A 27,800-nucleotide genomic window follows, 5' to 3' on the forward strand; every position below is an offset into this window, starting at 1 on the left:
GTCTCCATGTCTCATTCAATGATGTTTACCTTGCTTTCTTCTCCACTTGGGTGACCAACCTTGTCCCTTACTCTGAATCCGCCAGGCACTCTGGAGCATCATTGCTGAGTTAACGAAAAAGATATCAATGAGCCACGGCGGATGACTCAGAATCTGACTTCAAACAGTACAAGATAAAAAAGCTAAGAATGATGGATAACTAACTCAAGGCTGCCCTGGCAGGGAACGAACTCAGCGAGTTCTGGGTGGAAACCTTTGTCCGGAAGCTGCACAGCCTGCGCGTCCCCGTTGCCCTGGCAACACCACTGTAGCTTGGTCTCTCGGGAGTTCCCGCGCCGCTGCAGCGGACGACTCAGGCTGGGGCGCCCGCGGCTGTCCACTGCGTCGTCACCCTCATCACCCTGCTTTCCTCGCCCGAGTCAGTGCCGTGTAAGTGCGGGTTCCCAGGTCCGGAATGGCCGAGAGAAGTGGGGGTCGGCCGGACTCCGGAGGCCAGCCGCTCGTGGTCTCGTGGGCCGTGGGGGTGTCAGGGAGGGACACAGACGCACCTGTGCATCTAGGGACCGCGTGTGGCCTGGACGCAGGGAAAAGTCAGTAAGCTCAGAGGCTTGGAAATGAACCGAGTGTTCGCCAAACGTCCAGGTCTTTTGCATGCGCACCTGAAGCGTGGAACATAAACAAATGTGTTGTGCAGATTGTGTAAATGACGTGTGAGCTAGTTTCCGAGAGTTTTAACGAGATCGACTGTGTTGACAAGAACACCTTTACATGCAGATGTATGCGTTTAAATTGTGCTCGGTCGGTAGTCCATTTTCCCCATCTAGTTAATTAAACATGAAAGCATGTTTGGTTTCACTGAAAACAGGAGACAATAAGCGGCGGGCGGCATCCCCGAGTGATCGTTCCTGGCCTCGAACCTGTCCTTTCCCCTGAACATTCCTAAAGCCAGGCATTTACCAGTTTGTTTTTAACAGTTTCTTTCCTGTTAACAGATTAGGAAAGTCATTTTTCCACCTTTTTTTCCTACTCACCGCTTCCTCCCCATCTTAATTTTGTTTGCTTGTGTATTCCTTGTGCTTCCTCAAGCCCTCCGGCACTTAGTTTGTGAAATAGTTGGGAAAACGAACCATCAAGTGTTTTTTTTCTCCAGGTACATTATTCTGTAATCCTTCACAGTAAAGAAATGCCATAGAAACTTTCTAAGGAATTGAAAAATCCAGTGAAATCTCACTCACCCCTCCACCTATGTGAGTCTTTTTTGCGGTCACTGGTGGCCCCCAGCCTGTTCCTGCCTTTGTAGGTGAACTCCATTAACTCAAGAGGCAAGTTCGGAAGTTAGCATGGAAGGTGCCCCACTTGGAGCAGAAGGTGCCTGGTAACTATGGAAACATTTTCCTCCAAAGCTATACTCATTTAACCTTGCCCAGACAGTGTGCTAATAATCAACAGGTACCGTGGCTTCTGCTTTTACAAAAGTAAAAAGAAGTTTAGAAAATGAAACTATAATAAGATTTGAAAACCTACTGTATGCCAGGGAATGGGTATCGATCCAGTGAGATAAGGAAGGGGCAGGGCAGGGTGGGCATCGTCCTGCCTTTGGGGGCTGGGACATTTGAGTTGAAGAAGGAAGAGGATTGAGACAGTGCACGCTGAGAAATGAGCAGACACAGCTGAAGACGTTGGAGAAAAACCCGAGACAAAACAGGAAAGGAAAATCAGGGCTGGGTAGAAAGGATTCAAGCATCATGCCACGGTGTGAAGTCTATTCTGTGGCCGTTAGAGGCCATGATGTACTTTCAATAAAAAGGAATGTTCTGGGGATTGAGATGACTCAGTGTTTAGGAGTGCTCACTGTCCCTCCAGAGGCACTCGAGTTTGGCTTCCAGTACCCATGCTAGCAACTCACACCACCTTAACTGTGTTCCAAGGCAGTGGTTCTCAGCCTTCCTAATGCTTCAACCCTTTAATACAGTTCCTCATATTGTGGTAACCCCCAACAGTAAAATTATTTTTGTTGCTACTTCATAACTGTAATTTCGCTATTATAAATAGTAATGTAAATATCTGTATTTGCCAGTGGTCTTAGGAGACCTCTGTGAAAAGTCCCTTGACCCAGAGGCCCCTGCCCCAGATGGATCGCGACACACAGGTTGAAAACCACTGTTCTAGGGTATAGCCTACTCTGGCCTCTGTGGACACCCACACACATGACACAGGCATAGACACAAATACACATATTACAAACACACAGCACATGCACACATACACACACTAATAAAAATGAATCTTTAAAACTTTATTATTAATGTGTGAGCATGCCACAGCGTGTGTGCAGAGGAGTTAACTCTTCGTGGAGTTAATTCTTCCACCTTTATAGGGACTCTAGGGATTGGACTCAGGTCACAAGGCTTGCATAGTGCTGTACCAAGCTGTTGAGCCATCTTCCTTTTCCTCCTCCTCTTCTTTCTATTGTAACATAACCACAGTACCGATGACCAAAATAAAGAAATTTACAGTCAAGAGCACATATGGTATTTAGATTCTCGGTTGCCCCGGTATTGCTCTTTGCAGATCTTCTCCCCGCTGCACAGGGAATTTAGGATCTCACACTGCACACCCTTTTCAGTCTCTGTGACTTGGAGCAGTGTCTCGACCTTGGCATTCTCAGTCATCTGTAGGAGCCATTCCATTGTGACCGGGCCTGCTAAGCGATAACACAAAGGGGATGCTATGTCTGCCTCCTCGGTATTTTGTATTTTCTAGAACTTTTATGTGTATAGAATTACACAATATGGGTGTGTGTGTCTGTGTATCTGACTACTTTAACCTAGCTTTCCATTCTTAGATTTTGGGTTTTATTTATTTTATCTTGTTTCTCCTATTTTTGTGTGTTTTTTGTTTGTTGTATTGGGGGGGGGGTGTCAGTGTTTTGAAATGTAACCCGGGCTAGCCTCCGATACCCGGTCCTCCTCCTCCTGCTTCCCAAGTTGAACCTCGCTGTGCCCTATGAGGTCACTGTCTCGTGAGGCCCATTTAGTATTCCTTTCATGACGTCATCTGTTGAAGAGTCTTTTGTCCCCGCTGAAGCACTTTGGCACCATTATGAAAAGACAATTAGCAAGTGCTGTGACTTGAAATTACCACAACGCTTCCAAATTTATGTTGAAATGTAATTACCATTGGCCATGTTGGGAGATGGAACCTTCAGGAGGTAATTAGGCCCTGAGGCTTCATGGGTGGGATGTGTGCGGTTATTAATAAATGCAAGAGTTCAGCCCTTCTTTGCCCTTTGTTCCCCACCTCCCATCATTTGACAGATCAAGAAAATGTCTTCCTATTGGTCTTGGAGACTCAGAACTTTAAGTCAGTGCGTGCCTGTTGGTATAAATTATCCGGTCTCAGGCGTGGTGTTAGGGCATCACAAGAGAGACTGAAACAGACGTAGCTTAAAAGGCTCCTTCTTGGCTCACTGCTATGTTCCATTGATAGATACTTCATTTTGTTTTGTTTTTCCAGACAGGGTTTCTCTGTAGAACAATCCTGGCTGTCCTGGAACTCACTCTGTAGACCAGGCTGCCCTCAACCTCGCAGAGATCCGCCTGCCTCTGTCTCCCGAGTGCTGGGATTAAAGGTGTGTGCCACCACCGCCCGGCTGATAATATGTGTCTTTACGCCATCGTCTCACTCCCTTGGTTTGTTATAGCTTTATTAAAATAAATCATAGCACTAATAAACTTTGAGTCCAGGTGATATCAATTTCCCAAGTTTGTATTTATTTTGGCTATTTAGGGTCCTGAGCATTGTCATATAAATTTAAAATTCACCTGATTAGCTTCTACGTTTAAAAAAAAAAAAAAAAAAAAAAGCCTATTGACAGCCAGGAATGGTAGCTCACTCATGCTTGTAACTGTTAGTTGGGCAGCTAAGGCAGGAGGATTGCCACACTTTGAGGCCACATTGGGCTACAGAATAAAATTTGTCTCACAAACCAAAAACAAAACAAAAAAAAAGTCTTTCATAGGAGTTGCCATTCTGTTGAGTTTCCATCTATGAACGTAACATTTTTTCCATTTAATTTGGACTGTCTTTAATTTCTTCTGTAATGTTTCATAATTTTTAGTGTGTAAGTCTTGAACAGTCTTGAACATGGCTTATTACATTTATTTTGAAGTATTTTTTACTTCATTGGGAGTAATATTTTTTTCTTCATTATATTTTCAAGTTGCTGGCAATATAGAAATTCAGCTGAGCATTGTATGCTGATCTTGCATCCATTGCCAACGTGATCATTAGTTCTACAATAATCTTTGTTCATTTGTTAGCATTTTCTACATACAATCATGGCAATTTTGCTTTTTATTTCCAATTTACACATCTTTAATTTCTTTAGTTGTGTCATTGTAGTTATAAGAACTTCCAATAAATCATCAAAAAGAAGCCGGGTGGTGGTGGTGCACACCTTTAATCCCAGCACTCAGGAGGCAGAGGCAGGTGGATCTCTGGGAGTTCGAGGCCAGCCTGGTCTACAAGAGCTAGTTCCAGGACAGGCTCTAAAAGCTACAGAGAAATCCTGCCTTGAAAAACCAAAAAAAAAAAAGAAAGAAAGAAAGAAAAAGAAAGAAAAGAAATGATAAAGCTGGTCAGGGGCACACATGCACACAGAAACACATGCACACACACACACGCACACACACCTTTAATCCCAGCACTAGAGTGGTGGTAGAGGCAGGTGGATTTCTGTGAGTTCCAGGGATACATAATAAGACTTTGACTGAAAAAGAGAGAGGGGGTGGGAAGGAGGGAAGAAGGAAAGAAGGAAGGAAGGAAAAAAGAAAGAAAAGGAGAGAGAGAGAGAGAGAGAGAGAGAGAGAGAGAGAGAGAGAACTCTTGAGTCCTGGGAGTAAGCTTCAGTGTCCCATGACCAGGCATGACACAGACTGTAGGTTTAATGCACATACCCTGGAAGTTCCTTCCATTCTATTCTTAATTTGTTGAGATATTTTTCTTGAATGACTACTGAGTTTGTCAAATGTCTTTTTTATATCTGCTGAAATAAGCATGTGAATTTTGTCTTTTATTCTATTTGTGTGACCTTTTTTATATATATTATGGACTTTGCTTTTCTCAGGTAAACCCCATATGGCCGTATCATATAATCCTTTTCATGTGTGTCTGTAGTTGATTTGGCAGTTATTTTGTTGCGTATTCTCACATGTACAGTGGTTTCTTTGTCTGGTTTCTTACCATGATGATGTTGGCACTGGAGAATAAATTGAGAATGGTTTCTTTCTCTTTAGGAATATTTAGGAAGAGCTATGAAATATTTGCATTGTATTCTTTGAATGTTTGGTAGAATCCATCTTTAAGCTATCTCATCCTGGGCTTTTCTTTGTAGGTAGGTTTGTAACTATTAATTCACTTTTTTATATAGTCAAATTTTCTATTTCTTCTTGAGTATTTTTGTCTTTCTAGGCATTTGTCCAACCAACTCGCCTACTTTGGTTCTATAAACATATTTGTTAAATTCTCTTTAATTTTTAAAAATGCCTGGAGGATAAACTCATTTGCTCATTGCTGGACCCCTCAAGGTTCATTCATCAGTCTCGCTGACCTTTTCATAGGACCAGCCTTTGTCTGGACTTTTCCACGTTGTTTTCTGATAGGACATCTGCTCTCAGGCAACTGATTCTCTTCTACTGGTTTCTCGATGATCTCTATCTGTGGTTTGCAGCAGAATACCTGTGATGAAAGAATGACTCTCTTGTTTAACCTCCCTGTATCCTTTTCTTTTTGTGATGTATTGAACTTCTTGAAGGTGTAGACCTATGTCCTTCATTATTTTGTAAATTTTTTTTTTTTTTTTTTTTGGTTTTTTCGAGACAGGGTTTCTCTGTGGCTTTGGAGCCTGTCCTGGAACTAGCTCTGTAGACCAGGCTGGTCTCGAACTCACAGAGATCCGCCTGCCTCTGCCTCCCAAGTGCTGGGATTAAAGCTGTACAGGCCCCCACCGCGCACACGCATTGCGCACCCCTACCTCTCGACTTCATTTTGTTGCACTCTGATCAGAGGGAGGAACAAGTCCCAAACTTGCTGGACAGAAGTAGGAGATGTAAATAATTCCGTCCCCAAACAGCATGACTTACCTGGAAGGAAACGGGAAGACAATGCATAGGCGAAAGCCACACGATTAAAGGCCAGGTGCCATGGTGCACACCAGTAATCCCAGCGTTCAAGAGAGCAAGACATCCTCGGCTACACGGTGTTGGAGGCCAGCCTAAGATACTCAACGTTTGAGGCTCTCCAAAACCAAAAAACAACCCAACATCAGCTCCGTTGTTGTTAAGCTGTGTCACGTTCCCAGGGTCCCCGGTAGCTGTGGTGTAAAGTTCTATTCCAGTAACCTTCTAAAGTGTTTGTACACTCTCTTTTTTGCAGTTGGATATATGCATGCTACCTTTAAGTTAAAGATACCTCTGTAAAACAATATAGTACCATCAATACAATTTCCCGGACTTCATCTGTCATGGATTTTCCCTGATGTTTCTTGTGGGGTTGATATTTTCCCCCTTTAGTGAGGATTTGAATCCACTATTTAAAAAAAAACACACACACAATTTTTAAAACTCTATATGAATAATCATTTACCCAGCTAAATATTATTTTCCATATATAATTTTGTTCTGTTTGTTTGTTTGAGACAGTGTCTCACTGTGTGGCCTATACCGGCCTTCGATTTATAATCTTCCCACTTCTGCATCCCAGAGTGGGGTGTGTGTGTGTGTGTTTCCTGAGAGAAGGTCTCGTGGGTCCCAGACTTGTCTGGAGCTCACTGTGTAGCTAAGGACAACCTTGAGCTTTCTGATCATCCTGCCTCTCCCCAGTGCTAGGATTATAAGTATGTACCTACCACACAATCAAACCCAGAGCTTCAACCATGCTCGGCAAGCATTCTACCAATTGAAACACACACACACACACAACACGTGTGTGCCCCTTAGTGTCTCTTTTTATTGTAACAAGTAAAGGAAGATTACGTCTCTCTCCATTGGGATAACCTATGGATGAAAAAGACTGAATATTAGTCACTGTTGTAGATTTATTTGAAACATGAGAAATTTTATAAGCGGTTAACTCCTCCAGCTAATATTGTTTTTACTACTAAGGCCTAAATAGAAGAGTTCTTCAAATTGTGCATTTACTTTGAATTAGCCTAGAGGCGGGGTAGTGTGATTTCAACTGTGCCTTGTGGAACCCGAAAGATTGATTCTAACTCCACTGTCGGGTTCACTATGCTTCAGTTTTCTCATCGCTACAACTGGATAAAACAGAGTGCACACTCTCACAATTATATTAGATTATGCACACAAGATTGTGCTGGATAAAGGGCTAGGATTTTTTAGGCTAATTTCAAATTTTATAGCATTAATTTCTAGCTAATTTATTTAATCATTTTGGCCTTGTTTGTCATCAAGTGTTTAATCTAGTCACAGGCATAAACAATGTAAAAGATAATAAAAATGAGAGCCAGTATTTTCCTAGAACTCACTGGATATGGAAGTATCGGGGAAGAATTAGGAAAATTTACCTCCTTTTTGATATATCTTTATTATTATTTTCTTTGGGGGGAGATTTAAAAATTGGCCAATCACCCCAATGCAAATAAAAGCTAAGAACAAGAAATGGTGCCTTGGCCAGCCAGATGGATCAGGTTTAGAAGGTGTTTGCCAGGCAAGCTGTGTTTTATTTTGTCGCTGTTGTCATTGTTTGTTTTTTGTCTTTTGGAGACAGGGTTTCACTGTGTAGCCCTGACTGTCCTGGAACTCGCTTTGTAGACCAGGTTGGCCTCGAACTCACAGAGCTCTGCCTGACTCTGCTGGGATTTAGGAGGTGTGTACCAGAATTACAACCTCAGGACTACATGGTAGGAGCAGACTGGCTCCCACAGTTGTTCTCTGACCCCCATGTTCCTGCTTTCACACACACACACACACACACACACACACACACATATTATCACATCCACACAATAATAATAATTGATGATAATAATAATAATAATAATAAGGTGTAACCCAAACATTTTAAGGAAATGGTGGTCTGAGAAAAGCTGCATTGTTCAGAGACCATGGTTTCCTTTCTCTGTCCACCAGGTGGAGGTATAGAGGTTTGTACTCTGTCTTACAGCAAAATCCGGAGCTCTGGTGAATTAGGAAGACAAACACCATTTTCAAGCGTGTGAAAGCCCGTCCCCTTTCACTGCACTTCACAGCCTTGTGTTTTAACCATTTCCCCCAAGATAATAAAAATAATAGATTGGGTAAAGGCCCATCCCCCGGGTCGTTTTCGTCGACCTGTGGTCGCACAGAGCCGTGGTCGCACAGAGAGCAGGTCAACAGAAACGACCCCTGCAGGGCTTGCAACAGCTGGAAGAAGAGAGCTGTGCTAATAAAAAGCCATCCAAGTGCTCACTTCTGCGCACAGAACGCAAGGCTTAAAGGGTGGACATGTACCAACTGGGAGAACACCGTGTTCCATGTAGCTTGAATAATAAGAGTTGTTCTTGTTTTCCAGGTGCAACGCCGTGCCTCGAGTCAATCGGTACGCTAACTTAAGTCGCTTTAACCGAAATGGAAAAGTATGAGAAACTGGCGAAGATCGGAGAAGGGTCTTACGGGGTTGTATTCAAGTGCAGAAACAAGTCTTCTGGACAAGTGGTGGCTATCAAAAAGTTTGTGGAGTCCGAAGAGGATCCGGTTGTTAAGAAAATTGCCCTGAGAGAAATACGCATGCTGAAGGTAGGTCAGGCGCCCCACAGGCCGATATCTGCACCCCGAGTCGTTGGTTGAGACGGACACTCTAAGCGACCGAGAATTTTAAAGTCGGGTTTCTTTCCATTGGACTTAAATTCCTAGGGATCAGCAACTTTGGGAAGCAGGATTGGACTCTGGCCTCTTTGAGCTGATGTGATGTGTGTGCATAGCAGTAGGTGGTTAAAACATGGAAGTACCTGGTATTCTGTCCAGCACATCCGGACTGGGAAACATCCACGCTGTCCTAAGTGTCCTGACCCTACTGTTTACCCACTGCCCTCCACCTGGCCGTCTTCTGGACATTGCCCCCACATACTTTCCCAACCAACCTGCAAAACTGCACGAGCACTTCCCAGCACAGAGGGGCCCCAGGGGCCCTGTAGCATGGGTCTGCCTCTGCTCAGTATCACCGAGCCATGAACGTGTAATGAGTGTCTTACATTGTTTTTCTTTGTTGCCGTTGCTTTTACTCTGAAGGAACTCGATGTAGAACTTTCCCTATGTTCTCAGTGGAAATGTTTACCTAGCCTAAAAATCCCTGTTTTTTTTTTTTTTGGTTTTTCGAGACAGGGTTTCTCTGTGGTTTTGGAGCCTGTCCTGGAACTAGCTCTGTAGACCAGGCTGGTCTCGAACTCACAGAGATCCGCCTGCCTCTGCCTCCCGAGTGCTGGGATTAAAGGCGTGCGCCACCATCGCCCGGCCAAAATCCCTGTTTTTAAAGCTATAAGCCACTCGGGGACCTGCAGCATTTCTGCAGCTGCAGCTGCCGGGGATCCTGCAGCATTTTTTATTTAATCCATTTCAATAAGCCTCTCCAACATGAACGCCTGTGGTTGGAACCCCTGGGGATCTCATTGAAATACGGAGTCTGGAGGTGGGAAGACTGGGGTTGTTGGGTCCTGAAGTGCCCAGTTTCTACTAGGCTCCCAGAGGTGGAGAAGCCACTAGTGCGTGCGCACACATTTGAGGAGCCCACACCAGCCATTATTTTCTAAATACCTTCTGTTATTTTCAGTGGAATTTCAGCTTGTAAGAATGAAGAGCATTTGAACATTATTTGTTCTTTTCAAATATCGTGCAGTTTTCCCCCTATATTGCAGGGGTTCATTTAAAATAGAATTTGATTTAAAATAGGAGTCACTCTTACCACTTGACCAGCAGAGGGCGATAGCGGACCAATCTGTTCTGGCGATAAACTGAAGGCTTAGGTTTTTGCTTACTTATTTAATTTTGGAATTAAAACTATCCCAATCTGAGGATGCGCTTTAACGTGCAAAGCAGCCATGCATCGTCCCCTCTGTGAGGCATCTGGTGATGGCTCATAGCTGCTTTCCTGCCCTGAACACAGCCCTCTGTATTTTCTTCACTCTCTTCTTATTTACCTTCTATCCTCCTCACACTGCCTGTTTTCCTTTAGGCAACCACGAAGCAGGCTAAGTCCACATCACTAGCCAAGTAGCTGTGGGTCGCCCACAGACAGTTCGCCCGGGTTAAACTTGGGCACGGCGGTGGCGTGGAGCTGCAGTGTCTGAATCTCTTGTCCACCTTGCAGGAAAACTGTCCTGTTTCCAAACTGTGGTTTTGCTGGAGCACAAAGCAGCCTGACTCTTAAAAACCATCCCTGCCACCTTTTGACCTTCGGCCCTTTCCACCAGTGGAGTAGGCAGAATGCAGATTGATGTGGGGCTCTGGACACAATTCTCTTGTGTCTCGTTTTCCCAACTACTGAGGAGCAGTTGCCGGGTGATTTTTGTTGTTGTTGTTGTTGTTGTTTTACATTGTGTGTGTGTGTGTGCAGGCGCCTTGGGATCCCCTGAAGCTGGAGTTACAGGTGGTTGTGAGCCTTCTAATGTGGGTGCTGCAAACTAAGCGCAAGTCCTCCGGAAGAGCAGGAAGAACTCCTAACCTCCGGAAGAGCAGGAAGTACTCCTAACCTCTGAGCCATCTCTCCAACCCAGATTTTTTTTTTTTTTTTTGAATGATGACACACTTGCAGATAGTCATCTACAGATATGCAAGGCAAAGTTCTGAGTATACCTAAGACTCTCTTAGCCTGCAAAATACTTATTGAATTGCTACAAATATACAAACTATTTGTGTATGTGTGTGTATGTGTGTGTGTGTATGTGTGTGCGTGTGTGTTGGAAAACTGATTCGTCTACTAGATATACAACAATGAAAAGCAATTACAGATAGGTGAAGTCATCTGTCCTGTTTTGCCCAGGAACATCCTGGTTTGTAGTTTTTGTCCCAGATTCCTGTGGCGCTAACCGTCCAGTACTCTCAGAAGTGTCCTGGTGTATACAGTAAACTATTTGGGCCCCCTCAGCCGAGTAGCCACGTATAATAGTTTGCCTACAATTGTTCTCGTTTCTACCTTTTATATTGACTTCTATACTAAGATTTTTATATTACTCTTGAGATAGATTATCTAACTTCATTATCATTTTTAATTTGATTTAAAATATTGAACAAAGGGCTGGAGAGGTGGCTCAGACGCCAAGAGCACGTACTACTCTTGCAGAGGATGTGGGTTTAGTTCCACAGCCATCTGTAACTTTAGTTCCCGATGACCTGATGTTTTCTGGCCTCTTTGGGTACCAGGCACACAAGAAGGCATGTGCATACACACAGGCAAAATGCTCATATACATTAAAACAGTTTTTAAAAAATCATGTGTATGATGTTATATTGCACAGAAAAACAAAAAAGAAATAAAATATCAAAGACCACTTTCTGAACTATTTCCATGTAGCAATAGAACTCAACACATGCAACATCTGTATGTACATCAGCACAACCACAGAGCAGAATGCAATGAAAAGAATACCTAAATGCGTTAGCTTGGAGGGACTCCTGTGATAAGAAGGGGAGCAAAAACTCAAGAACAAGGCTCCAGTATTGCTGGGAGCCAGTACTAGAAACCAGGCTGCATTTAAACCCAGCCAACATTTGCATTAAATCCATAGTAAAAGGAGACTGGAGAGGTGGGCTCAGGTTAAGAATACACACTGCTCTTGTAGACAGCCCAAGTTTGCTTCCTAGCACCCATATCAGGCGGCTCACACCTGCCAGTAACTCGCTCCAGGGGATCTGGTGCCCTCTTCTGGACTCATGTACATGTACACACACACACACACACACACACACACACACAAGTAAAAAGAAAATAAAACTTTTGTTAGCCCACAATAATGTGTAAACTGCGTAGGCACTGATTATTCTATAGTCCTTTGCATAACAATTCTGACACCCTGAGTTCAAGCTCTTGGACTTACGTGGTAGGAAGAGAGATTCAGTCCCCACAAGCTGTCACCTGACTTCCACACGTGTGACCAGCACATCCACGAGTGTTACACACCCGTGCACTCAGACACATTAATTAATTAATTAGTAATAAAAAGGTTAAAAGGGAGAGGATTAAAGAGGACACCTGCTATCAGCACCTAGCCTCCACAAGTGCACACACACACGTTTTCTCCCCCACAAATATACATACACACCAACACACACAATAACAAAGAAGCTTCTGTCCAGGAGGTAGAACAGTAAAAACAAAACAACTTGTTCTCAAGCGTGGCAGCAGGTCTGGGAGCCGCCGTGAGTGGAGACACATTGCTCAGCTGAGCACTTCGATTCTTTTGCAGCAGTTGAAGCACCCAAACCTTGTGAACCTCATCGAGGTGTTCAGAAGAAAGAGAAAGATGCATTTAGTTTTTGAGTACTGTGATCACACGCTGTTAAATGAGCTGGAGAGAAACCCGAACGGGTAAGTGATGGAGAAACTGGAGTTCCGTGGCCAGTTTGTTCTTGTTCTATGTGCAGTCGGCTATGACAAATTTCAAATCCCAACCCATTTCCCATCCCTTCCCATCCCCACCCCTCCCACCCCCAGTCTATCCTGGTGCATCTGGCTACCATCCTCCAGCTTCAGGTAGGATGTGGTCAGAAGGCGATGGCCACTAACCTAGATGACCTGTAACCAGGAGAACAAAGAGGCAGTGAGTCCAAACCCTAGTGTAGCTTGAGAGGAAAGGTCACCTGACCTCAAGGAGGAGCCACAGTTCAGAACAAGGAAATCTAATCACATAGCTCACCAGGAAGTTAAAGTATAAAGGCACCTACTGGGGCTGGGGTGACGGCTCAGCGGTTAAGAGCACTGGCTGCTCTTGCAGAGGACCCATGTTTGGTTCCCAGGACCCACACGGCAGCTCACAGCCATCGTAACTCCAGTTCCAGGGGCCGAGGCCATTCTCTGTCCTCCCTGCATGTGATGCACGTACATACATGTATGTAACACTCACACACATAGAATTTGTAAAAAATAAATCTTTAAACAAAAAAAGGAGACAGCTACAAACCTGACAGAAGTGATAAAGGATTTTATTTAAATGTGCTTGTGTTTTTAGATGAAAATGTTTACTATAGATGTACAGACATCGCCTCATCCTTTCTTTTGGTTTTGTTTTGAGACAGGGCTATCTGTGTAACAGCTCTGGCTGTCCTAAACCTCACTCTGTAGACCAGGCTGGAACTGGAACTCAGAGTGATCCACCTGCCTCTGCCTCCCGAATGCCCAGCACCTCATCAATTTTTTTCTATAGCACAAAATTCTAATCAGAATGTGCCAATAGGTTATGTTTTAAACTCTAAAAAGTTAGAACAAACCAAGAATTTTTTTTAAAGAAGGAAAAGGGAACACAGTAAACAATTTTGTAAAAAAAAAAATCCAAATAAAGCCAAAAAAGAATTTCCAAAACTATTACCACAATTAATAACTTTCAAACTGAGTAAGTTGAGTGCTGTGGTATACTGGAGAGGCTGAGACAGGATGATTACAAGTTCAAGGTGAGCCTGAGCAACTTAGTCAACACCCTCAGTTGAGGCTCCGTCTTCTCTGATGACTCTAGCTTGTGTCAAGTTGACACAAAACCAGCCAGTACAGACATACACACATAAAATTGAATAATAAACTGGGCAGTGGTGGTGCACACCTTTAATCCCAGGACTGGGGAGGCAGAGGCAGGTGGATCTCTGTGAGTTCAAGGCCATCTGGTCTACAAAGTGAGTTCCAGGATAGCCAGGGCTGTTACACAGAGAAACCCTGCCTCAAAAAAAAAAAAAAAAAAGTTATTTTACTAAAATTTAAATATAAAAAATTGGAAATAAATCCTTAAAAAGTAGTAATTAGGTGGACAGAAGATCCTAGGAAACCAACCCTGGGCCTTCAACACATGTACTATGTGTATGCACATATACAACACATGCATCTCACACTCATACACAAGTGGATTGTGAGGTCAGCATCATCTTCAGGTGACCAAGGCTGCAGATGTCGCCTGGACATGATGTCCGCTCAGCCTCGAACTGAGCTAACTGATCGTTGCTTTAAGTTTTGCAGAATAGCTTTTAGTATTTGTGTTTACACGCGACCAGAGTATAATATTTAAACACCGAGTATTGATTGATTTCTACTGAGGGTTTTATTGCACTCTGCAATGCTTTGAAAACTGCTGCTCTGGCAGAAAGGCGTTGGGTGCTTTCCCCGTCTGGACCTAGCACTGCCCATCCTCTCGGAGGTCAATGCGATTCATCCCCAGTGGTTGTTGACTCTGCCCGCAGTGGACTCTGCCTCCTTGGATTCTGAACTAACTGGACAGGCCACAACATTCCAGTAAGAAGTCTGTGCCCATCCTCTTTGACAACCAATGTCCCCTATCGAATTAGCTCTGCCTGGTTTCTCATTAACAAGGTCAGCAGTCAGCGTTCTGACCTTTTCTGAACCCTCGCACCTGCCTTGCTCCCCAGTTCCTCTCTCCTGGTGTCTCTGGGTGCCTACCCAGTATCCTGTGTCTGCTGATATAGCGCCCAGTGCCTGTGCCCTTGCTCCCCAAGGGCTGGAACGGTCCCTCTGTTCCACAGCTTTCACCCTTGTCTGTGTTCCTGGGCTGCTAGACCAGCTTTCTAATCCGTTTCCCACATCCACTTTACTCTCTAGAAATCCACTCTCTGCACCTATCACTTCTTCTTGATTCCTTTTGATGACTCTGAATTTAGAGCATGGTCCAGGTTCTGGAAGTTTCTGTGAGACTCTATAGCTTATTGCTTCAACCTTTGATCCCCCGCCCCCCAGCACACACGTGCACACACACCACACACACACACACACACACACACACTCCAAGTTCTCTCTCTCTCCCTAGAACATCTTCTACCCTTGGGACCTCTGGTCACCATGCCAGGGTCATGGTCACATCTGCTGTCTTCATCTGACCTCAGACATTTTGGTGGTCGCTTTCTCAGTGAATGTAGGGGGCATAATAACCAGACTAGCTTAATATGAAACAGCAAATTTTAATGAAGGGATAGCTTACAACACCAGGGATCCAGTGACGAGCAGGAAATACAACAAAGAGAGAGCGTGGCAGGGCTCATGCCCGCCAGATTTATACATAAACATTAGCCCGAGGCGAACACACCCCCCAATGGGCTGAGCTTTCCCTACAAGTGAATTTAAGAGTCTAATTCCATTTTCACACAGGCAAAACAGACGCTGCCATCACTCTCTAAGCTTATAACTTTTATAAAAGTAGGAGGTAGCAGAGTGGGATTTGAGCTTCAGCAGTCTGCCTTTTAGTGCCCAGGATGGCTGCGGTCACCTTTACACTTCATAAAGCAGAAATGTTGTTATCTTGGTTTTGGCTAGGGAAAGGTGGACAAGGATAAAATTATAACACAACTCAGTGCAGGAAACACAAATAGATGCTTCATATGGAAAAAGATTTATATAAGAATGAAGTCTCTCATAATTTAATAATTAGGACCGAAGTCAAAGGTCGCCACCAGATACCTGACTGTCAAGGGCAGGCTGCTATAATCATGATCTAAGATATGGAGCCGTTCTGAGAAAAATCACCCTCTACGTTCATTTTTCTGAATATGCCAGCCTCACATGGCAGCACCTTGGCATTAGGGCCAGCCATAACTGATGACCTGAGTTTAGGCCCAGGGATCCACATGGTGGAAGGAGAGAGCTCACTCCTCCAAAATGTCTCCATGCCTACTTAAATGAGAACACACAGGCACTCAAAATAAGTAGCTTAAAATATAATTTAAAAATTTAAATATAAAAATTAAACCTTTGGGTCTCTGGTTTCTGAAAATAACAGTCCCATATGCCCCCAGCAGAGCTGGGAAGATTAGCAACACACCAAGAAAAGATCTGCATTTGTGTAACGAGCAGTGTACACTGAGCAGCTAAACACTAAGACTGTAGAGACCAGGGATTGGGACCTGATGAAATACAGTGGCCACAAGAGAAAAAGGCAAAGCAGGAGGGGGATATGCTGGAAAGAAGGGGGAGGGAAGTGAGGATATTGGAGACATATTATCTAAGTGATTGTGTGTGTCTGTGTGTACTATACATATATATAATATATATGCTTATATATATGAAATTGTTTAAGAAAACTTAATTATAAAAGATAGAAACAGCTGCAAATGAGAAGAAAAATATGAGGTAGAGAGAAAGGAGGAGGAGGGGGAAGAAAAAGGAGGGGGAGAAGGAAGAGGAGAAAGAAGAGAAGAAGAGAAAGAGAAAGAAGAAAAAGAGGAGGAGGAGGAGGGAGAGGAGGAGGAGGAGAAAGAGAAGGAGAAGACGGAGGAGGAGGAGGAGGAAGAGAAGGAGAAGAAGAAGAAGAAGAAGAAGAAGAAGAAGAAGAAGAAGAAGAAGAAGAAGAAGAAGAAGAAGAAGAAGAAGAAGAAGAAGAAGAAGAAGAAGAAGAAATACAGTCCAATCCAAGAAGGATAAAAGGATAAAGGATAAAGGGTAGATAGGGTGGGCTGGGGAAATGGCTCAGCAGTTAAACGCTTGACAAACAAGCCTGTGGAGCTGAGCTTACATCCCTAGAACCCATGTAAATAGCACAGCCTGCCTGTGATTCCAGCATCAGAGGCAAAGATGGGATCTCTAGAGCAAGCTGGCTCAGAGACCTCCTGGTTCGATTGAGAGACTGCCTCAAGGTAGAGGAAAGATGATTCCTGTGCATGTGCACGCTGTACATGCCCATACACATGCAAAAAACATGCATGCACACACCACAAAATATGAATAAAGGAAAAGGGGAATAAAAAGGCATGGAATAAAAATACACAAAGTGTAGTGCTCAGAAATCACAGGAATGTTTATTTAATTTGAGGCAGTCTCATGTGGCCAAGCTAACCTCCATCTTGCTATGGAACTGAGAATAGTCTTGAACTTGGATCCTCCTGCCTCTACCTTCTGAATGTTGTGATTACAGGTGTGCCCCTCCAAGCCAGATTGTTTGTGCTTTGGGGGCTCAAAGCCGGGACTTCAGGCATACTAGACAGGCCATATTCCCAGTGCCATCATGTAAAATTATTAATCACTAAAAGATAAGGAACGACAAAAAAATCAAAATGAGCTATCATTTTATCCACCAATAGGCAAGCATAACGTCTGCAGCAACCAAGTGTTGGCACAATGCTGAGGACACAGAGACGTATGTGCACAGATGTTGGGTGGGAGTGTGATGGGTACAGCCTTCCTTAGATAGGGTAGCTTGGCAGTATGGAGATGTGAAGGCGAGATGGGACAGTGACGTGAATAATGGAAAGGCACCAAGAGTGACTTAAGAGATGGAGGCATAAAGCAGAATGTCCCCAGACCAAAGATATCAACTTCCCCGTTCTCCAGTGAACATGACAACCAGCCAAGGATACCTTTGCCAACTCTCCCCACGCAGAAGGCTGATTCTGCCAGGGACAAAATCTTACATGACCTTTTTTCTCTCTGGACTCCTCATTGGGTGTCGATCCCTCCCTCGTGCAAGCTGTATGCCCTTTGCACAGCAACCCAGTGCCTGCTTTAGAGTTTCCCACCAAAAGGTTTAGAGGGACCCTTCCAAATTCACCATTTTACCTGAAAAAGGGAGCGTTGCCCCCACCCCCCAGGACCGCTTTGCCTGTAGGATCAAGATGTACCATTGACCCCAGACATCTAACTTCTAAGATGGACGAATCTTAAGAACAAGATGTGGGACTGGTGAGATGGCCCAGCAAGGGGAGCCCCTTGACCCCAAGTCTGCAATGGGACTAGGACCCACAAGATGCGAGAACTGAGCATCTTCTAACCTCCACATGAGCACCAGGGCACATGCTCCCTCTTCCCCTATTAATAGTTAAAAAAACAAACAAACAAAAACAAAAACAAAAAAACTGGAGCAGGTGTGGTGGTGTACACCTTTAATCCTAGCGCTTGGGAGGCAGAGGTAGGCCGCTGGGTTTGAGGCCAGTCTGATCTATAGAGCAGGACAGCCAAGGCTACACAGTAAGACGCTTCTCAAAAACAAACAAACAAGCAAGGTAACAAGAAGATAGCCGTTTACTTCTCAGATGGAGAGTTGCAAATCCTCCTGGGAGCATTTCTAGAGAGAACGGTTGGCTCAAATGTCATCAGCGGGCGTCAAGCACGATCACCGAGATGAGCTGCACTGCAGCCGCTGCTGCTGAAACACTTGTGTACATGTGGCCTCGGTACCTCTGTGCATAAAATGTCCCCGAAAGAGGCAGGGGTGGAGTGGGAAGAGTGGATGGGTGACACAGCAGGGGTCAGAGAGAAGACAGTTCTCTAAACCTTTTAACGTTTGAAAAATATGAGCATATTTATTCAAATTAAAAGTCAAAGAGTAAATGGAAAGAAAAAGAGACAGAGGGGCAAACAGAAGCCAACAGGTGCCTGAAGGTACAACCATCCTAAAATATAGCGATTATTATGAGGTTGGAAAATTACAATTAAATAATTAATGTTTTTCATGCAATACACATAATTTCATAGATATTTCCAAGCTATGAAATTGCATACCTATCATACAAGGTTTTGTTTTTTGTTTGTTTATTTGAGACAGCGTCTCTCTATTATGTAGCTCTGGCTGTTCCGGGACTCATTGTGTAGACCAGGCTGGCCTCAAACTCACAGAGATCCACCTGGCTCTGCCTCTGAGTGCTGGAAGTTAAGGCATGCGCCACCACACCAAGCCTTAAAAAGGGATAAAAAAAAAAAAACTTTTTTGTGTGTGTGGTTTTATTTTTTTCCCAGACAGTCTCATTCTGCAGTCCAGGCTGGCCTTAAACTTGTGGCAGTCCTCCAGTCTCAACTTCCAGAGTGTTGGGATTAGATAGTGAGCTACCATACCAGCTTTTTGTTTGTTTTGTGTAGCTCGAACTGGCTTCAAACTAGCACTGAGGCGAAAGGGTTGTGCTGTGAGTGCAGATCTGTAAACATGTTGGTTGGGGCTTTGGGGGTGCAGCTAGGAAATGTCTCTATGGATAAAGCACTTGCCACACAATTGTGAGGACTTGAGTTCTCAGAACCCACATAAAACAAGACCCAGTAGTGTGTACCCTAATCCCAGTGTTCACAAGGCAACGTGAGAGGCAGAGACAAGAGACTCTCTGGAAGCTCCAGGACCAGCTTGCCTGGCATTGGCAGTGAGGAGCAGTGGGCAGACCCTGTCACAAAGTGACCTCCACACGGGCACCACGGCATATGTGCCCACTCTCACACACAGGAACACAGACAAACACACATAATTTCTATATATACACAAAGACTTTTACAAAAAGCCTGGTTGGAGATTTGGCTCAGGGTTAAGAGCACAGGCTGCTCTTCCAGGCCTTGATTCCCAGTGTCCATACTATTGCGCATAACCGTCTGTAACTCCAGTTCCAAGGGATCTGGTACCCTCTTCTGGCCTCCAAGGGCAACAGGCATGTATGTGGCCCACTAACATACAAGCAGGCAGAACCATGTAGATAATGTTTAAAGCAATTCTCCCCTCTCCCCAGTGCGCTGTGCTCTGACTATGTTGAGCCTGTCTGCCCCCTTCTTCCCAGCCCTTGCTTCTGGGACCCAAACCAGAGGTTTTCATTGCTGTTTTGGTTCTTTTCCTCCAGTGTTCCTGATGGGGTCATCAAAAGTGTGCTATGGCAAACCCTTCAAGCCCTCAACTTCTGCCACAAACACAACGTAAGTAGCACTTCCTAATGCTGGGATGTTCTCAGTAACAAATCTTCCAATAGAGAGAGAAATTGCCAGAGGGCTAAAATAAGAGCCTGTTACACAGTGAGAAGAGGCGGTTCATTCACAACCCTTCTCCTATTCCCATGGGAATCAAGCTACTGATAGCTTGTGAATCCAAAGTTTGTGTGGCCTATTCAATATTTCCTTCCACCACAGAATTAATGACTCTGAGAATTTTTTGAAATTGGGCTAAAATAATTTTCCATCTTTTTCACAGCCTGACCCATCATGGCTGGGTCAGGTTGGGTTTTGTTCTTACTGTAGTGTAGTGCAATATTAGTTTAAGATGTGTTACATTCGTTTATGCTGTGGAACATTTGTTTAATGGTGCAAAGACGTGTTGTGTTCTTTTATGTTGCATTTGTTTAACTCTGTGAAGCTGTGTTATTTTGCCTGTCTAAAACACTTGATTGGTCTATTAAAGAGATGAACAGCCAATAGCTAGGCAGGAAAAAGACGTAGGAGGAGAAGCCTGAGATTGGGAGAAGAGGAAGAGTGAGAAAGGAGAAAGAGAGGAGGGTGCCAAGGGCCACCCAGCTACACAACCAGCCATGGAGTAAGAAGGACACACAGAATAAAGAAAGGTAAAAAGTCCAGAGACAAAACATAGAAGAAGAGAAACAGGTTCATTTAAGTTAGAAAAACTGACTAGAAACAAGCCAAGCTAAGTGCAGGCATTTATAAGAAAGAATAAATATTTATTCTCCATGTATTTATTTGGAAGCTGGGTGGTGGGCCCCTTAAAGAGTAAAATAAAACCAACTACTCTGTGTGTGTGTATGTGTGCGCACAGGAGTTCAAGCCAAAGCAAGATTATTGTTTTTCCCTGTTGTGTTTTGCCTTATTGCCTTGAGATCAAAAGGTTGCAATTTTCATTAGGCTGGCCCGCCAGCAACCTCTTGGGATCTGCCTGTCTCCACCCCCAGGGTTGGCATTATAGGTGTAGACAGCCATGCCCTACTTTTTATGTGGGCGCTGGGAATCCAAACCCAAGTAGATCTCAGTGCTCACAGGGCAAACAAGCCCTCGAGCCCACTGAGCTGACACCAGCTCCAGGTTTCGTTCCGTTGCTGCTATGTTTAGATAGCAATGTTTGATGTGTGGTGTCTCATGCTTCTTCTTGTATCAGCATCATGAGCTGTATAAGGCCTGACGACCCTGACCTTGGCAATGGTGATCCTCATTGGCAGGCTCGGAAGTTACTCATTTTATTGCCCCTCCCTCCAACCCCCATTTTCAGTTTCTCTGTAGATCTTTATACCTGATGGTTTCCACATTCTTGCCTGAATCTAGAATTCATGGAGATTAAGAAATGGTCCTTTGCCAAAGGTGTTATTGCTTCTGCATTTTCATTGGGATTGCAGCCAGGAATGGTGGTCCACACCTGTAATTGCAGTTCTCAGAATGCCAAGGCAGGAGGATCATGAATTGGAGGACAGCCTGGGTTGTAGCATGTGCTCCTGTCTCAAAAATAACCTAGTAACAATAATAGTTGGAATTGCCTAGAAGGTAGATTACTCTTGTGGACTCTGGCTACTGTAAAATATAGGAAGACAAGTATGGACTGGGGGGTATAACTCATTGGTAGAGCATAGCCAAGGCTCTGGATTCAATCGCCGATGCTGCAAAAATAGTCTTTTAAGACCGGGGAGATAGCTCACTGGTAGAGTGCAGGGTCAATATGTGCAAAGCACCCGCTAGCTGCAATCTGCTCAACTGCAAAAAAGCAAGCAAATAAAAATAAGGTAAATACATGATACTATCCTTCATGTGTCACTGTTCAGAGTGATGTATGTGTCTCAGCGTCCTCCCGCAGCGAGCAATGTGTGCTAGGGTTATCGATGGCTCTTATTGCTTGGGTGTTTGCGATGCCTGCAGTCATTTTCTGATCCCATTTTGGGCCAGGGGGAGCTCACTCCAGTTGGTTCCTGGAGCTTTTACTAGAATGAGAGATTTTATAAATTATCTCTAGACCTTCCAAGTGGGTACTCAGAGTGCCAAGACACTGATTCAGAGCGCCATATGGGCATTTCCAATGCCAGCAAGATGTCTACCACTGTAGTCTGGGATCCCTGGGAAAGAAAATTCAAGATCAGGGAACTAAATATCTGTGCTTAGGGAAGCTCTCTTTAGTTTCACAAACGCCACTGAAGTTTCCATTAGAACAAAGCAAAAACCTTCATTTTCAGACATTTCCATGGCAGAAAATGGGTGTTGTTCACAAGACACAAGCCTAGCTTTCATGATGCAATTTGTGCCTCCCAGGTTTTAGAAAAGGTGATGTTGGATGGAATCAATCCGTTGCTTTCTACCCTACTCCAGGAGACAAAATGCTCTCCTAAAGTTGATATAGAAATGGGCACAGCTTTTAACTTTCTTTATGTATATGGATATTTTGCCTGAGTTTGTCTGTGCACCACAGGCATGCCCGTGCATGTAAAGGTCAGAAGAAGGAATTGGATGCCCTGGAACTGGAGTTACAGTGGTTGTAAACCACCATATGAGTCCTGAGAATTCAAGCAGGGTCTTCTGGAAGAGCAACCAGTAGTCCTAAGTACTGAGCCGTCTCTCCCGCCCTGTTAAGTTGATTTTTAAAGATACAGTTTACCACAAGTGTGCGTGCTTTTGGCCTGTATACTAAGACACTCTTGAGGACAGATGAATGGTGAAATGCCTGAGGCTGATTCATCTTTTTATCTCGTCCTTGCTTACCACGGACCTCTTATATAAACCGTGCTCAGCCAATATCTGTTGAATAACCAGATAGACAGGTGGATGGATTATCCAACCAACCTTCTTACCTGAGTGTAACCAAACAGTTATTGCCGCTTAATGTAATCGTCATTGCCTCTCCACTTGGAAGAACATATCCTATACCCTGAGCTTTAAAATACTGCATGTTTCTCGTTAACAATCAGTGGGCACTATTAAAAAATGGGCAATTTCTTAGTACGAGTATCATTGTGGTTATGTTCATGATGGGGTTGGTGCATGCCTCAGTGTTCATGTGGAGACCAGGAACCAGGTCTGTGAAGCTTATCCTCCCCTCCACCTTCACATGGGTTCCGAGGATGGAGCTCAGGTTGCCAGGCTTGCAGAGTAAGTTCCCTTAGCTGCTGAGCATTCTCACTGGCCGGGCAGGAGTGGGGGTAGTTTCTAGGCAATTTAACTCCCCCAAGATGAAATTCTCTGTTGAATATGTTCATTTTCTCATTCTCCTATATGAGCATCTCAGTGTTGTTGAGTTGTTGCTGTTGTTTTTTCAGTCTCTCAAGTCTGCATTATCCAACCTGGATTGCGGTTCATGAATAGTAGTGATTCTTGTTAAAGGCGCCTACTGTTTACATTTCTCTACACTTCCTGTTACAGTTCAAATAGGCGCCGTAGAAATGAACAAACTCTTGGTACTGAGTGTGTTCCTTTCTTCAAAAGATCCAGACGGATGCCGTTTCCATGTGTAACAATTACCGTTTTAATATCTTTTGATAATATCCTGACATTTCGATAAAGTTTTTCTTTTATTTGACAAGATTTATACATGAAAATTGACAGCTTACATTTTTCTAGGAAAATGAAGGCAATCTCTTTTTGTTTTTCAATTGTAAGCTCTGAAGCTTTGGTAAGCCCTGTAAGCAATTGTAAACTATCCATCATTTAAACTAATGGGTGCTGTCGATTCTTTGTCATTTTGATGGCTCAGATAATTAAGCAAATATTATCTTGCAGTGTATTCATCGGGATGTAAAACCTGAAAACATCCTAATAACCAAGCAAGGAATGATCAAGATCTGTGACTTTGGATTCGCAAGGATTCTAAGTAAGGACATTTTTTCACCTGCTTCATCTATTTCAGATGACTAGAAACTGATGTCATTTGCAGGCTTACTTAAGCTAATGGATAGATGCGAAATGTTATCCAAAGAGGGAAGAAGAAGACTCAGATAGCCTTCAGTCAGCTGATAATTCAGCTTCCCTCCATCCAGCTAGGATTTATTGGATGACATCTCTGTGCGCCTGGCCCCCCAGGAGTGGAAAAGGGATCATAAGATGCATTTCTGCTCTGCAGGCACTCATAAGCCAAAGTAAACGAGATGAAAGAATAAGACAAGATGGTCGGCCATAAAGCACTAAAGTGAGGGAGCAAATGGTTCCCCCGGGAGAGCTTGCAGCATGGGCTCCAGTGATTGGAGAAGCTGTAAGAGTCCGCTGGAAATTAAAGGGCCGCCAAGATCCAGAGACAGTGCTAAGAGCAAGGACACCATCCCCAGGCAGTGAGGGGTCAGAGGGATGGGGGATAGATGACTATTTCTCCCTAAGTATAGAGCGTGGAAGCAGCAGGAACCTGTGTTAGCAACATACACTTTGTGGGGGGTAGGGGGTGGGGAATTGAGGGAGGTGGGCAGGTATGAGCATCCTCTGCCTCCTAGTGGTACCCAGAAGTGACTGAAGAAGGTTGAAGGAGCCAAAACAAGACTGGCCAAGTGTCTCTGAGGCTACTTGCTTGGTGGTACAAAAGAATAGAACCCAGATGATAACCTGTTTCTGCCGTGGTTGGAAAGAGAAATGGCAAACGGAGTTGCTCCTAAGCTATGGGCTCGACAGAAGGTTACGGTTAGAAGCGACAGTCACAGAGTTGTCAGGACACTGGGAAATGCCCAAAGACTGAAGAGATGTCTTAGTGCAAAGCACTTGTCCTGTAAGTCTAAGGACCGGAATTCCAAGGCCCAGAAGCCACGTAAAAGCTGGACACACAGCACGTTTGCAAACCTAGTGTCCCTAGGATGAGATGAGAGTCTGAGATAGGGAAAACCCCAGAAACCCAGGCACATAGCCTCGAGGATGCAGCAGAAAACCAGGAACTGCCTCAAACAAGGAAGGTGAGGAGCAGCACCCGTGGTTGTCCTTTGACCTGCACGCTTGTGTGCGCACGCACACGGTATTCAAATGCTCGTATACACATACTAAATTTAAAAAGAAGGAAAATGTTCCAAAAACCGTAAGCAGAAAAGCAAGCTAAACGCATACAGGCAATGTGAGTACAATTAGACAGGAAATGCATGGGGGAAGGGGCTGGCACCCGGGCTCAAATGGGAGAGTGCTTGCTTAGCGTGCAGGAAGTCCTGCATGCCCTGGGCACAGTGGGGAAGGGGTGGGGTGGGCTGGGATGCGGGGGACAGCACCACACCACAGAGTTGTAGTCCCAACACTTTAGGAGATAGAAATGGGACAATCAGAAGTTCAAGGTCATCCTTGCCTACATAGGCAGTTTGAGCCAGCCTGGGCTACACAAGACCTTGTCTTTTTTTTTTAAAAAAAAAAAAAAAGAGCTTAAATAATTTTTTGGAAGAGCCGTGGATAGATAGTCAAGGTTGTTTTCTATTCTTGCTGTGAGGACTGTTGTTTGGTGAGTTGCAACCTCTGGATTTTTTAGTGGTGTTCAAACTGCTGGTCGTGTGTCACTTACTAAGAATTGCCACCCAATGTAACAGCACACACCTGTATTCTAGCAGACAAAGCAGAATGATCCAGACTTCAGGATCAGCATTAGCTACATAATTAAGTCTTGTCTCAAACTGAGTAGTGACCTTTAAACCCAGCACTCGGGAGACAGAGACAAGCAGATCTCTATGAGTTAGAGGTCACCCTGGTCCAGTTAGAGAGTTCTGGGGCAGACGGTACTACAAGAAGAGACCCTGTCTCAAAATGGGAACAGAACACCAACAAAAACATTTATTTAGCATGTGTGCACCACTCAGAGCACCCATGGAGCTTAGGGAACAACTCGCCAGAGTGGGTTCTCCCCCACTGCACACAGTTCCCGAGGACCAAGCCTGGCAACAAACAGCTTTGCCCAGTCATCTCGCAGGCCCCGCACGTATTTTGTAAAGACAGAGAAGTCTCTGCAAGTCACTATTTTACCAATTTTTCTTCACCTCTGGAACATTTATGGACTTGGTCCAAGAACTCACATGTGACTCTTGTCACCTAAAGGCCCGATGGGATTGTTTCGTCAACTTCCCTCCAAGCTCAGAGGGAGAAGAGCTGAGATTCCCAGACCTTCGGGCTCACATAGCATCATGAGGTTGGATTCCACCCACTGGCCATAGGCAGTACCACCCCCAGGGCAGAAGAAGAACATGTCTGACGGGAAGGCTTTCGCCCAGACCGCCATTGTCTGCCTGACACCGGTGTGACTCATGAGACAAGGAGTCAAACCACGTTGTCACTATCGTCCTGAAAAGCTAGCGTGGACAGGGAACGTGAGTGTGTGCAGCCATCCAGGACTTCCGCAGTTCATCAGGACTTCTCTGTGGCTGCCGGAGTGAGCAGCCATAACCCGTGAGACTTTAGGCAGTAGAATGTGATCTATCCTGGTCCTGGAGGCTCCAGGGGACGCTCCTTCCTGCACCCCAGGCTGTGCTAACCCTCACCTGGCAGCCACTTCCTTCAGCATCTGCTCTAAATCACATGCTTGTCTGTCTCCATGCCCCTGTGGGGCCACCTGGTAATAATGCCAGTCCTTGGACTGGGGTTACGCCTCAAGTGGTTAAGTGGTTGCTGTACAACCGTGAGGACCTGAGTTCAATCCCCAGAACCCACATTATAAAAAAAAAGTGCTAGGCATTATGTTGTGTGCTTGTTTATAATCTCCATGCTGGGGAGGCAGAGACAAGCAGGTCCCTGAGACTCAGCTGGCCGGCAGCCTACATGCAGATTGGGAAATTCTGTGGGAAAACACTGTTTTGTTTTTGTTTTTGTTTTTAACAAAAAGGCAGGGTGGGAGGCTGGCCTGAGGAGTGACAGCTGAGGTGGATCTTTGGCTACACATGCATGCACGCATACATTCTCTCTCTCTCTCTCTCTCTCTCTCTCTCTCTCTCTCTCACACACACACACACACACACACACACACACTGGTTCCTGAATTCAGGACCCACCTCACTATAACTCAACAACTTCTGAAATAAGATCAGATCCACAGGTACCCGAAACTGGGACTTCAAACTTTCGTTTTTTTTTTTTTTTTTTTTTTTTTTTGGGAGGACACGATTTAGCCAAAACCAAGCACTGTGCTGATGAGAAAAGGAAACGGGTGAAAACTGACTTAGACCTGGGTGACCCGACAGGAATTCTCACCCCTGTCCAGGATGACTCTCCCGTGGTCTCCAGCTAGGGTGCACTCAGTGTCCACTGGGGGCCCAGCTCAGTGATGGTCTCACTAGCCGGTGTCAGCGAGACCCCAGTGTCAGCGAGACCCGGCTGAGAGCTACACAGGTCTGGCTAAGCTGCCGTCCCAGCTGCTCCTGGGAGCGTGGACCAGAGGCACTCAGGCCAGGAGATAAGGATGTCATTTAATCTGCCTGATGCTCTTCCTCGCAGTTCCAGGAGATGCCTACACAGACTACGTTGCCACCAGGTGGTACCGAGCCCCTGAGCTTCTCGTGGGAGACACGAAGTACGGTTCCTCTGTGGACGTATGGGCTATCGGCTGTGTTTTTGCGGAGCTCCTGACGGGTCAGCCACTCTGGCCAGGAAAGTCAGATGTGGACCAGCTTTACTTGATCATCAGGACACTGGGTATGAACTACATTTTGCGGGCCACATGTTCATTATAGCACCAGGTGATAAATGACGTAATGAAAGCAAGACGCCGTTGCTTCTCTAAGGCTCTGCGGGGAAGGTCTCGGGTCTCGCGGTTGTAGCCAAAGCCCAATCGTGTCTGAACACACAGTGCCAGCAATGAGTCTGCAGAGGCCTTGCCAAGAAAATCCAGTAAGTCTGATATTATTTCCTGATCAGGGCAGCCAACATTTAAAGTAATATTAATGTAATGCATTTGTGTACTACCTTAAAATTTATAAGTTCTCAGTTTTAAGAAAAAACTTGTA

The 27,800-nt window shown here is 44.7% G+C and overlaps 1 protein-coding gene across 3 annotated transcripts in view; it reads left to right on the forward strand.

The window, feature by feature from the left end:
* Nucleotides 1-356: 356 nt before the first annotated feature.
* Nucleotides 357-27,800, forward strand: part of Cdkl4 (cyclin dependent kinase like 4) — a 41,810-nt gene continuing 14,366 nt past the window's right edge. For 2 of the 3 annotated variants that reach the window (XM_057774328.1, XM_057774346.1), the window contains exons 1-6: nucleotides 357-429; nucleotides 8,572-8,795; nucleotides 12,458-12,579; nucleotides 19,785-19,857; nucleotides 23,638-23,728; nucleotides 27,292-27,489. In XM_057774328.1, the coding sequence (XP_057630311.1) occupies nucleotides 8,628-8,795; nucleotides 12,458-12,579; nucleotides 19,785-19,857; nucleotides 23,638-23,728; nucleotides 27,292-27,489 (652 nt within the window). In that variant the 5' untranslated portion in view covers nucleotides 357-429; nucleotides 8,572-8,627. The remainder of the gene's footprint in view (nucleotides 430-8,571; nucleotides 8,796-12,457; nucleotides 12,580-19,784; nucleotides 19,858-23,637; nucleotides 23,729-27,291; nucleotides 27,490-27,800) is intronic. The other variant, XM_057774338.1, reaches the window with a different exon arrangement.

Source organism: Chionomys nivalis, chromosome 1 (genome assembly GCF_950005125.1).
Source record: "Chionomys nivalis chromosome 1, mChiNiv1.1, whole genome shotgun sequence".
Taxonomy (NCBI): domain Eukaryota; kingdom Metazoa; phylum Chordata; class Mammalia; order Rodentia; family Cricetidae; genus Chionomys; species Chionomys nivalis.